Source organism: Labeo rohita, chromosome 3, assembly GCF_022985175.1.
Source record: "Labeo rohita strain BAU-BD-2019 chromosome 3, IGBB_LRoh.1.0, whole genome shotgun sequence".
Classification (NCBI taxonomy): Eukaryota; Metazoa; Chordata; class Actinopteri; order Cypriniformes; family Cyprinidae; genus Labeo; species Labeo rohita.
Window position 1 is genome coordinate 53,591,205 of NC_066871.1, and position 12,018 is coordinate 53,603,222.

At 39.3% G+C, this 12,018-nt stretch overlaps 1 protein-coding gene across 1 annotated transcript in view; it reads right to left on the minus strand.

The window, feature by feature from the left end:
- Positions 1 to 1,134: 1,134 nt before the first annotated feature.
- The window catches only part of LOC127161907 (butyrophilin-like protein 2), a 151,007-nt gene continuing 140,123 nt past the window's right edge, over positions 1,135 to 12,018 (minus strand). The window contains exons 4-6 of the mRNA XM_051104670.1: positions 3,663 to 3,764; positions 2,155 to 2,499; positions 1,135 to 1,518 (exon numbers count right to left, since the gene is read on the minus strand). Of these exons, the coding sequence (XP_050960627.1) occupies positions 1,172 to 1,518; positions 2,155 to 2,499; positions 3,663 to 3,764 (794 nt within the window). The 3' untranslated portion in view covers positions 1,135 to 1,171. The remainder of the gene's footprint in view (positions 1,519 to 2,154; positions 2,500 to 3,662; positions 3,765 to 12,018) is intronic.

Here is a 12,018-nt window from a genome sequence, read left to right on the forward strand (position 1 = left end):
TCTTAAACAAGCAGCTTTTAGACACTGTTTGCAGATCTCATTACTCTTTTTGCAAAACTTTTTACAAACACAGTTTGCTCATCTTTGATGAACTTGTTTGCAAAACCTTTAAACACAAGAAAGCAAAAGTTACACAACTGCCGACTGTCATTGTTAACACAAAACTGAAATTTTTAACATTTGTTTACAAATATTCAAATATACTAAATATAAGACAGTTATAAGTGCACAGAAACTATCTGTACTAATTGTCTGATTAGGTGCAAAACCAAGAACAACCTTTTCAGATGAAATTAGACTTTTCCATAGCACTTTGGCCACAAAATCAGCTGGAAAGTTACATTTGTAAACAAATGTTAAGAAATTTCAGTTACTGTGTTGCTTAACTTTCTTGTGTTCATTTTGCATCACAAGTTCATCACAGAGCAAATTGTGTCTTAGTAAGTGAGAATGTGTTTAGAGTTTTGCAAAAAGACTGCATGGGATCTGCAAACTGTGTCTAAACTGCCTAAACTTGTTTAAGGTTTTGCAGAAAGAGTGATTTATTTGACAAATTGGTTTAGGCTATTGAGAATTTGGTTCAGAGAATGGGGTTTAGTGTTTTAGCAAATGTGAAAAACTGTAAAAATGGTTCAAGTGAAAGAGCATTTCTGTCTAATTAGAATCAAATTAGATGTAGACTCTGTTAAATGATAAAGAATGTCAGTATAATTAATCATTATTTAAACAGGCTGCTGACACACATCATGACTAGTATTAACTATAATTGTCATAGATATCTGCTGAAATCCCCAAACTACAAATGAACAGAGTGACTTCAGACTTTGTGCTGAACTATAAATCCACAAATTTGGAATTATCTTTTTATATCTTTATTACATTTATTGACTTACACCATGGGTGCTCAACCCTGTTCCTGGAGATCAACCTTCCTGCAGAGTTCAGCTCCAACCCTGATCAAACACACCTGAATCAGCTAATTAGGATCTGAAGGAGCACTTGATAATTACAGACAGGTGTGTTTGATCAGGGTTGGAACTAAACTCTGCAGGAAGGTAATCTCCAGGAACAGGGTTGGGCACTCCTTAAATGCATCAAACTAATGTTATTAATAATCTGGGTCATATATTGATCAGGGCAACAACAGCAGCAGTTTCTATTATTTTATCTTTTATTTACACTTACCTAGTTTCAACTCTTCATTGGCTGAACGCACACAGTTCTGGTCCCTGTAAACTTTACATCTGTAAATCCCTTCATCTCCAGCTCTCAGTTTTTTCAGACGGAGGGAGAAGTTTCCATCTTTAATCTTCTTCTTTAAGAAATGAGCTCTTTTGTGATAATCCTTGTGTTGTTTGTCTGTTTGACTCTTGCCATCTTCATACAGATGAACCAGATTCTCTGAGTCTGCTCTTCTCCACTCCACCTTCAGATTGTTCTCTAACAAGCTTTTTTTGACCTGACAGGGCAAATCCACTGAACCTCCCAGAGAAATGACTTTGCCACTCATAAGGATCTCTATGAAGGAATAGAAACATGTTTTAATGTGGAAAAACTGTTAATACAAAAAAAAAAAAAAAAAAATGTTAGTACAAAATTTAAAATACACCACACTTGCATAACAGCTAATTGATCATTCAGAATTTGCTATTAATTAATTATTTGAATAAAAATAATATATAATATATTAAATTAAATATTATTTATAGGTTATTTTAATTATTTAATTATTATTTGATTTAATATTCAAAATAGAATTTTTTTCTTTAATTTTTCAGTTTTATAGTTTTAAGCATGTGTTAATTCAATAGCAAACAATCCAAGATATGTTTCATATTGCTCTTAGAGGATCTGAATGAAAACCTTTCCAGTATCACATCAGAAAAAAAAAAAACAAAAAAAAAAAAAAAAAATTGCCATACACTGCAAAAAGTGACAACATGCGATACTGTATGAATGGTCAAAAAGTGTTTGCACTAATATATATTCAGATTTATAACAGTGTATCTAGTATTCACTATCTTGAGTTCTCCTGCCTCAAACATGTAATATTGGTGCATCACCAAAACACAAATAATCAAACCAGTTCAAAACCTGTACTGTACGGTTAACTATTAAGATTCAAGTTTGATTTGTTTTTATCTGTTTACTTACTCAGAGTCAGTTTTGCCTTGGCTGAAAACACACAATCGCTCTTGTTGTAAACTCTACATGTATATTGTCCTTCATCTTCAGCTGTCAGTTTGTCCAGACGGAGGGAGAAGTTTCCATGTTTAATGTGATCAGTAAGGAAATGAGCTCTTTCTTTATAATCCTGCTGTTGTTTCTCTGTTTGACACTGACCATCTTCATACAGATGAACCAGAGTCACTGAGTTTTTTGTTGTTTTTCTCCATTCCACCTTCAGATCTTCAGTTAGTAAGTTTGGAGGAACATGACAGGGCAAAACCACTGAACCTCCCAGATGAACATTAGTGTTAGAATTTTGCAAAATCAAACCTGAAAAGGAAAAGACATTTCATCTCTATTGTGAGGTAAATGTTGAGGCAAAATAACCCCACTATGAGGCTCTGTCTAGACTGCAATCAATTTCAAATGTTTTAATCACAATAAATACAGGGGGAAATGAGGCCTTTGTTTTGTGACCAGATTAATGAGAAACACTAATAATGTTTTCACACTGAGTGTGATTAAATCACTGAATCCAAGAGTCTCTGTGCTGTTGGTTGCTGGTAGTTTTTCTTACTCTGTTGTAGTATAGATTTGTATTACTGTGATGAAGACGAGCCCACCAGCTCGCCTTCGGGGGAAAACGTGAGTCCGTGTAGGATGAAAAAAAATGATGGCTCACTTGCAAAGCACTTTCGTGCGAGGTGAAATTTATTTACAGTGCCAGAAAGTTCACCCACAGTGAAGAATATATACAAGTGCACACAAAAAGACAAAAATCCAAAGGTATAGGAAAATCATGAGCAGCCATTTGATTTACCAACCTAACACACTCAGTAAACATCTTTTGCGATGATGGTTATTACAGTTTTTTTTCCAAATGCTTACACACAAAATTTTACTTGTCACACATTTTCTAAAACCTGACACTCAAACACCAGAACCACACACCAAATCTGCAAAACCATACACTATTTCTCAGCCTTTGACTTTTCAATTTATATAAAGTACTTTTTGCAAAACACAACAAACAATTCTCTGTGTAACACACAAAAGTCTAGGCTTTGGAATAATTACCTATTTCAAAATTATATTTGGTTTCTGTCAAACTACACATGGTTAATGTATTTCTTTTCTTTAGTACTGTGTAATATTTCAATCTTGCTCATGAAAGAAGAGCTTTAGGTTTTGAATAACTGAGTGTGTGATTATGATATATCTAAACATATAATATTATGGTGTTTGCAACATAAGACAAATGTTTGCTTTTGAGATGTGTTTGTGATATTTTGAATGCATTGCTTCATTTTGCAAGAGATTTGCATTTTGTTGCATTTTGCAATTCTCTGATTTGTGTGTAAAGTTTTGAGAAAATGAGGCACAATTTTAAAAATGTAAGCAGTTGAAAAAAAACTGTATTATTACTAGATTCAAATATATTTTTCACTGAATCATTTCACAGCAAATCGTAATATTTCCTGTTTCATTTGTACCTTTAGTAGATGATCTACAGTAGATCAGACAGAAGAGCAGCAGTGCAGATCCAGATGCAGAAATACAGAGAATCAACACCATTATGTGTAAAACAGAGAAACCTGAAAAACACAGTTATTGGACAATGTTATTATTGTGTAAAGTTCATTGTAAATATTGTAAACATTTGTCCCCAAAATATGATGAAATGATTACATAGCTTTCTATTAGTGTTGTCACGGTACCAAAATTTCAGTATTCGGTACCAATACCAGTGAAAATCCACGGTGCTCTGTACCAATTTCGGTACCAATTCAAAACACAAAAACATGAATTGAACAACACACTATTTTTATTAATAACAAAACAAAAATAAAACAAAGTTTTGGCTTGGAAGCTGGTATTTTGAGTTGAGGCGATGAAGCATTTGCTGGAACCCCCATTTTTCACTGTATAAACTGGCACTTGATTCATACATTTGAATTCAGCAACAGCTCGGTTCAGTTTTCTTGAGTTTTTGTTGTACTTCTGTTGCTGAAAAGCATCTGGAACCATTGTCTGGAGTTTGCTTTGGTGGTTCGTGGTCTTCTTCAGCCTGCAGCTGTAAAAGGAAAATATAATATACTTCAGTAAAACAATGGGCTGAGTCTGACTAAATGCAACATTAGATTGACACCAGCTAATCAGAACTTTATATATAATGTAACTTTTCAGTAAATAACAAACCTCAGCGTTTAGAATAAATTTAGATAAGATTACTTATATTGAGTGTATAATATCAATGTTACACAGACAGAAACTGTAGTATTAAAAACACTTTACAAAAAGACTCCATTTAACATGACTTAATAAACAAGTGTTACATAGCAATTATTCTTAATTTCAAAATGTATTACTTTATTTTAAATTAAAAGTTGTTAAATTAAAATCTGTTGACATTATTTAATGCACAATGAACAAACATGACCGATCAAGTGTTTGTATAAAATAACATTCACACACATTAATTAATGTTCACTCACTGTAACTTGATGTTAGATAATATATTAAGTCATGTTAATAAATAGTATCTTTTACCAGACTATACAGGACTGTATTTGACTGTACTTTTATTTAATCAAACTGCACAAACTATATTTCATAGCCTAGAACTGCTTTTCTGATTGACCGATTTTAAGGCTATAAACATTAACCATACATTTGTACATTTGTTCTCTAACACACATATTTTAGCTACACGGGTCATTTAAAAGCCTCAGGTGTGTAAAAATAGTATACTATCATGTTTTTTTTTTTTTTTTATAATTTTTAATCAAATGCTATAGGAGCATTAAACACTTAATGAAGACATTTATTCTAATTCTCGCGTTAGCATTAGCCGCGCTTACTAACGATTAACTAAGCAAATGGCGATGTTTATTTAGGGTATACTTTTTATAACAAAAGCTCTAAATATAAAATTAAATTAAAACTTACCTGCTTGAACTTTAATTAAATCTGGGTGTCGGTCTTTGAGGTGTTTTATTAAGTGTGATGTATTTCCTCCTTTTGAGAGAAACTTCGATGACACCGTTTGCAAACGGGTTTCTTATGATCTGTGATGCTGCCTTTGTCATCAGCCGCAAATACAAAATATTTCCACACGTGGCTCCTTCCTCCTTTCTTTACAACAAGCGGATTCAGAGCAGCCGCATCAGCAGCGCCGTGTCTCCGTGTCTCTGTGATTTTATGAAGAAGACGCAACTGCGCAGTCCGCACTTCTCGCATAGCGCAGCAAGAACCGGGTTGACCGGGTGCTCGGTACCACCGGTACTTAAGAAAACCTGGTACCGTAACATTTATTTCTTTTTAGTACCGACTTGGTACCGAAGTACCGGGTCTTTTGAAAACACTACTTTCTATTGTTTTATAGCTAATTATAATACTATGATTAGAACATTATCAACAGCTACATTGTCATTGCTGGCAAATTACCATGGTATAAGCAGGATAATACACGGCTAACTCTACATTAAACAATTTTACGATGTTTTGCATACATTAAAATCATTTAAAGCATAGCTAGCCTTGGATTATTTCGTACTGTACAATCTGTACTGTACTCTCTGTGTAATAATGGAAACATTTATTTCAGTGAAAAAAGAAGTCCCAAAATTCTCTAGTTTCTGTTTGTATACAGTGTGATATGATGCTAATTTTCTCAAATTCATGGTAAAATGAATGTTTACCCCCCAACTAAATCACTACTTTCTCAATACTGATCACAGCAGCAGTCTATGTGTGGCTAAACTGTGAATTATTTATCATTGATTTGGCACAAAAAAACATCCAACAACTGCATCTTTCAAATTATTCTCTTCTCTCAGACACAAACACCACCAAAACTCAATGTAACTACAGCAATGTTTAACTAATGTTTAAAACAACAAGACAGCAATCTGCTACATCAACAACTGTATTATATTCTTGTTTTTTGAAAAAACAAATTACAAAAGAAAACTCTGTATAATGCTGCCTGTTGCTAGTGTGTGTTAGGTCTGTGTTTTATAAATGATGAACTTTGTTTGTTGGATGAAAAGCTTTGCTAGTGTTTTGGAAGAATGGTTTGATTTGAGACATGAATTAAGTGTTTTGGTAGTTTTTGTGTGTTTTGAATGTGAAATTAACAGCCATGTTGAAAGTTGGTTTACTCGTCTGTCCTGCCATGAGAGATCTCACGTCTCTTGTGCTTCGAAGGGAGATCTAATCTCTCTGTCAAAGATAACACTTCCAGATCCAGCAACTCATTTTTATCAGTGACTGAAGAGTGAGCAAGACTGAGACTTTCTCAAACTTATCTACCAGCTCAACTTAATCTCAATTTCTACATTGCGTCAGCAAGAGTGGGTCCTGAGCCACAGGGCATCAGCGCTTGTCCCAGTTCCCTTGAGAAGAAGCTTTTTTACTTTGTTTTGCAAATACATTTTACAGACAAAGATATTGTGTAATGCTGCCTGTTGTTGGTGTTTTTAGGTGTTTTATGAGTCACAAAATATGTTTCTTGCTAGCTTTGCTTGTGTTGTGGAAGAATGAGATGATCTGAAACATGGATTAAGTGTGTAATAGGATATGGGTTGGGCACTACAAGTCCCAGCAGCCACATTATATAAGTAGTGAAGTTTGTTTGCTCTTTCGCTTTTGGGGATGTTGCGGCGGATTTAGAACTTTGAAAAGAATGGTGGGTAATGAGATTCGTTTGTGAGAGGTGTTCTCTGGTTACTTTGCTACTTTTATTGATTGTAGTTTATGTATGAATTGATGTCGCGGCAGATATAGCACTTCAAAAGAATGGCAGCAGATAAGCAGTTACGTTAAATACCACTGGAGCTTCGTCAAGAACTAAACATATGATGCACCAGTTAAGGAGGTAGTGGTGTAGTAACACTGATGATCTAGTTTTTAGGAATTTGTTTTAATGATATTTTTTATTTCTGTTTTTAGTGTTGTAGCTGAATTATTTCCTGACTGATCGTTGTCTAACTGTCCCAGTTGAAATAGTGGATGTTAGAGGTATTGTGTTTTACATAAAGGGAGCTTTTATGTTTTTAAATTGTGTAGTAATTATAGTGGGTGCATTCTATTTAAGTGATGTTTTTTAAAATATTTTTATATTCTATTGTTTTGTTTTTAAATCTCTTTTGTTCTGTGAATTTGGGATCCAAAGTGGCAGAAGAGAGGCCACAAACACTGGGTTTATGGTGATTGTGTTCTGATGCTGACTTGTGTTTGTCATCTGCATTGCCCACTGTTAATTAAGTTGTTCATTCTTTTTTTTTGTAGGTTTGGTTTGGTTACTTAAGCCAGCGGTGGCCACTGAGTTGCTCTCACTGTGTGGACAGAAGTGGTGAGGTGGCTGGGTTTGTGTGGTGGTTTGATCACTTTATTTTTGGTTATTTTTGTAGGTTTGCTGTGTGATTGCTGTGAGCTTGACTGCTGTGAGAACACTTTTTTGCTCTTGTGCCATTTCTGTCTTCACTTTCTAGGTAACCTGTAGCCATCTATGGTTGGTTTTCTTTTGTTTTTTTTATTTTTATTATTATTATTATTATTATTCATTTGTATGTTTATTTTCTTTCTTTCTTTTCATGTGGGTATTTGCATCGAAGATTGGTGATGTGATGTTTTAATATTTTTTACTTGTCTGAATAAAAATGTGCCTGTTGATTAAAGTCACCTCATGGCCCCTTTCACCTAGTTATTACTGACCTCTTTAGGTCATCTTACCACAAGTGTTTTGCTTATTTTTGTGCATTTTGGTTGTGAAATTAACTGCTGTGCCAAGCTGAAAGTTGGTGAAGAGAACTGTGTGAACAATTTTGAAAATGTACTGAGAAATAAGTGCTAGTGTACAGAACCCTGCACATGACATGCAAGAAAAAAAAAAAAAAAAAAAAAAAAGAAATCATGGGCACGATTTATTAATTCATTCCCTCGTTTTAAGTAAATTGTATGCTCGATATAATAATTTGTGCCCTTGTTTTGGGAAATTGTGTGAACGAAATAATAATTTGTTGTAGTTTCATGTCCTCATAAGCATTCTCATAAACATGTTGCTGCTATGTTATGTAAGGAACAATTGATGATGGGCTATTGAATTCTTAGAAAATAATTGTAATGCCACGCCAGCAGAGGGAGCCCTTTCCCATGGACTGCCTGTTACAGCTCCCTCTGCTGCTTCTCTAGTTACTTCCTGTTTGGCAGCCATATAAGGAAGGCCACGCCAAACAGCCATTGCAAAGTATTGTTTTGCCTGTGCGGACTCTACCAAGCATTTTTCCTGTTTCATTGCCTTGTTTTGTTATTTCCACGGTTTTGTTTCGTTGCCATAGTTTTTGCCTTGTTTCATTGTCTTGTTTATTTTGCTACTTTAGACCTCTGGAAAACGGCACAATCCTGAACCTCATTACTCACAAACGAACAGATGCTGACAAGCAAGCATGTCAGAACAAATGAAGCTCAACACGTAACCTTCCCAACGCCCTGTAAGCCAGATAACAGCCCACCAGGGGTGCCAGATATCTGAAGCAACCGTTGGGGGGCAGAGCAAAATAATGAAATTTTAAGCCATGTGGGTAAACCAACTGGGTAAAATAAAATATCTGTTAAGATACTAGGGGAAACACGGTGGGATAAACCATGGAGAAAAATACTGAGACATTATACCACAACCTCCAGGGGGCGAAGGAGACCCCGTCGAAGCACAATCACGGACTACTCCGTCCTAATCCGGACTGCGGAGCAAAGGAGGACCCAGAGTTCCCTGAAGGGAACAACTGGGAGAAAGCACACGGATCCGTAAGGAATGGCACAGCAAGCCGACACCGAGCTGTCCTCTCGCAAATTACCTGAAGTTATCCAATGCACGGGAGGAAACGGCTCAGTGCAAGAAAAAAGAATCTTGTGAAGGTGATGGGTGTCGCCTGGCCTGCAGCTTCTAATATGTCTGCTAGAGAGGAAGAGTAACATTTCGTAAAGTGGACTCGACTCCTAGAGGACACAGCTCACCTTGGCACTAGAAGTCGAGGTGAGGCACCTACCACCCACTGGGCCAGCCTCTACTTGAGGACAGCATTCCCCATCTGCTGACCCCTAAGCAAACAAAGAGCTGCTCGGAGCGTCTAAGCTCCGGGTGCGGTCCACGTAAACGTGCATGGCACGAACGGTTACACAGCAACATCAAGGCCAGGTCTGCCTCCTCCAGGGGCAGCGCTTGCAGGTTCACCACCTGAACTCGGAGTTGAGTGGTGGGAACCTTGGACACATAACCGGGCCGGGATCTCAAGGTCACTTGAGAATAGCCGGCCCAAAATTCAAGGCATGTTCCGTTGGTTGAGAATGCATGCAGGTCCCTACCCTCTTGATAAATGTGAGCATGATTAGGAGCAAGGTCTAAACGACCGGAATTTTAGCTTGACTGAATCAAGCAGCTCAAAGGGAGCTCCACGTAGACCTAGAAGGGTGACAGAGAGATCCTCAAGAGGTGTGGCCTAGGAGGACTTATCCTCCTGCACCCTTCAGGAACCTAACGGTCAGGTGATGCTTCCCTAGGGACGACCATACACAGCATCTTTTTTTTTCGGCTATGATTTTTACCATGATAGCCATAACGAACACATTAAAAGTGGACGGAACATCCTTCGATTCAACTTCTCCTGCAGGAAGGAAAGCACAACTCTGACCGAGCACCTCAGGGGGTCCTCTCGGTGAGAGGAGTACCATACAACGAAGAAACCTCAACTCAGAGCATAGGCCAGCCTCACAGAGGAGGCTCTAGCCTGAATGATAATGTTTACCACAGCCTATTGAAAAGGCCAGTGTGGTCAACCGCATCCCATCCAGAAGCCAGTCGTGTAGGTTCCATATATCAGGATGCGTGTGCCAGATTGTGCCAAACTAGGGAGGGCTGTCACGAGGAGCATAAGTCGGTAAGGGTCATTAAGACGCACCAGCAACCTGCTCCTCATCCTCCCCGATCTCGCACAGGTCTGTGCAAGGAGGCTCACTGGGGAAGGCGAACTTGAGGAGTACTTGAGAGATGAGCTGGCAGAGGGAGGACTCAGAGGAAGCAAAACAGGTCTACCTGAGCTTTGCCGAGTTGACTCCAGATGAGCTGGACCACCTGGGGTTGGAGTCGCCATTCTCATTCTCACGTCAGACTCCAGAGGAGGAGATGGCGGGCGAGTTGCAGCATGTGACAGGAGCATAGACCACCTTGGTAGTAGGTGTTCGCTACCGTGGCTATGGTGTCCTTATGGACTAACGTGTGCTTGTCCCACAGTATTGGTAGGAACCCGCTGAGGTCAAAGCACTGCTAGCATCCTCGAGGCGACTATTGTCGTTGCAGTCGAGCTGCCATATGCCCTAGGAACCTCTGAAAGTTTAAATGGGCAACTGTCATGTGCCTAAAAAAAAATCAGGGAGTTCAGCACCGACTTTTTCAGCTGACATGTCTCGACCGGATCCAACTCTATGCTAAGAAAAGAGAAAGCTTGTTCTCCTTTTGTTTTATTTTTATTTATTTATTCATTTATACTTGCTCCAACAAATCTCACAAGTGAGGTATTTCTACTTGCCCCGCGAGTTTGTAAAATGCAGGGAAACAGATCACTTTGAAAAGCAGGGAGCCGAGGGGAGACCTGTACCGATACATCTGACCCCTGAAGCAGACCTGAAGCATGACCCCTGAAGCATGACAGCACACGTCCTTCAGGTTGAAAACTGTAGCCCAACCCTAGTGCTGAAAACTAGAAACATGTTTCTGTATCAGCCACCCGAACGGTAGCCCAAAGAGGGGACTGAATCAGAACTCAAGGACCAGGATAGGGCGAAACCCACCACTCTTTTCAGGCTGTGTGGACCGACCTAATCGACCAGCAGACAGGCTAGGTAGATTTAGTAACCAGGCTGCTACCTGCAAAAAACAGGGTCAAGCAAGCTTCCCGAAATAGCGCCAGGCTGCTGAGGCAGCGTTTACCTTGATCCACGATCCCGCGTTGTTGCTACTAGAGTGCGAGGAAGCAATGCGTCCTGCAACCCCAGCTTAGATGGCGAGACCGCGTCCCGGGTCTGAGTGTGAGCAGGACGTGCGTCACTCACAGACAAACCCAGCGTGTTCTGAGAAACCCAAAGGACATAGATGAAATTGCTCTTTTATTGAAAGGGTGGGTACCTGCTGACCCATAGGTCAGAGGTGGCAGTGGTGGAGAAAGCCCCTGTTTTTCCCAAGGGTATTTCCAGAACAATCCCTCCAGTCCTTGGGTAGTCTGCTTCCAGGAAGCCCCGCTTTCATGCAAGGCAACCCAGTGCTAGACTGTGCCCCCTAGGTGTGGCCAGCTCAATGCCCCTAAAGGGGAGCGGAGCAATTCTTGCTGGGGCCAGCGGGGGGCACTTTCGTTGCATGAGAACTGCCCAGGACTGCTGGACCAAGTCCTGGACAGTGTCGCCGAAGAAGCCAGCCTGAGAGACGGAACACCAAGAAAGCTCACTTTGTCAGTGTCACACATCTCCACTAGGTTCAGCCAGAATAGCAATTTTAGGCCACAAAAGTGGACATCATCTGAACGAGGGACCGCCCCCAGACTTTTCAGTCACCGTACACAGTTCCTGCATCAACTTCGAGTCAGAACTACTATCGTGCAATGTCAGAATCATGGCCTGAAATAACGCAGGAGGGCCATGCGTGCAGGGCGGAGGTGGCATGACCTGCAGCACTGTGAGCCCCGCTTTACAGCCAGGACTGGCAACGCTTACAGGCCTAGGTGGAAGCAGGAACAGCCCCACCAGGTGGCAGCGTTTTGCAGGGGCACAAAAGCCCGGAATCACACACTCCACCGGGGG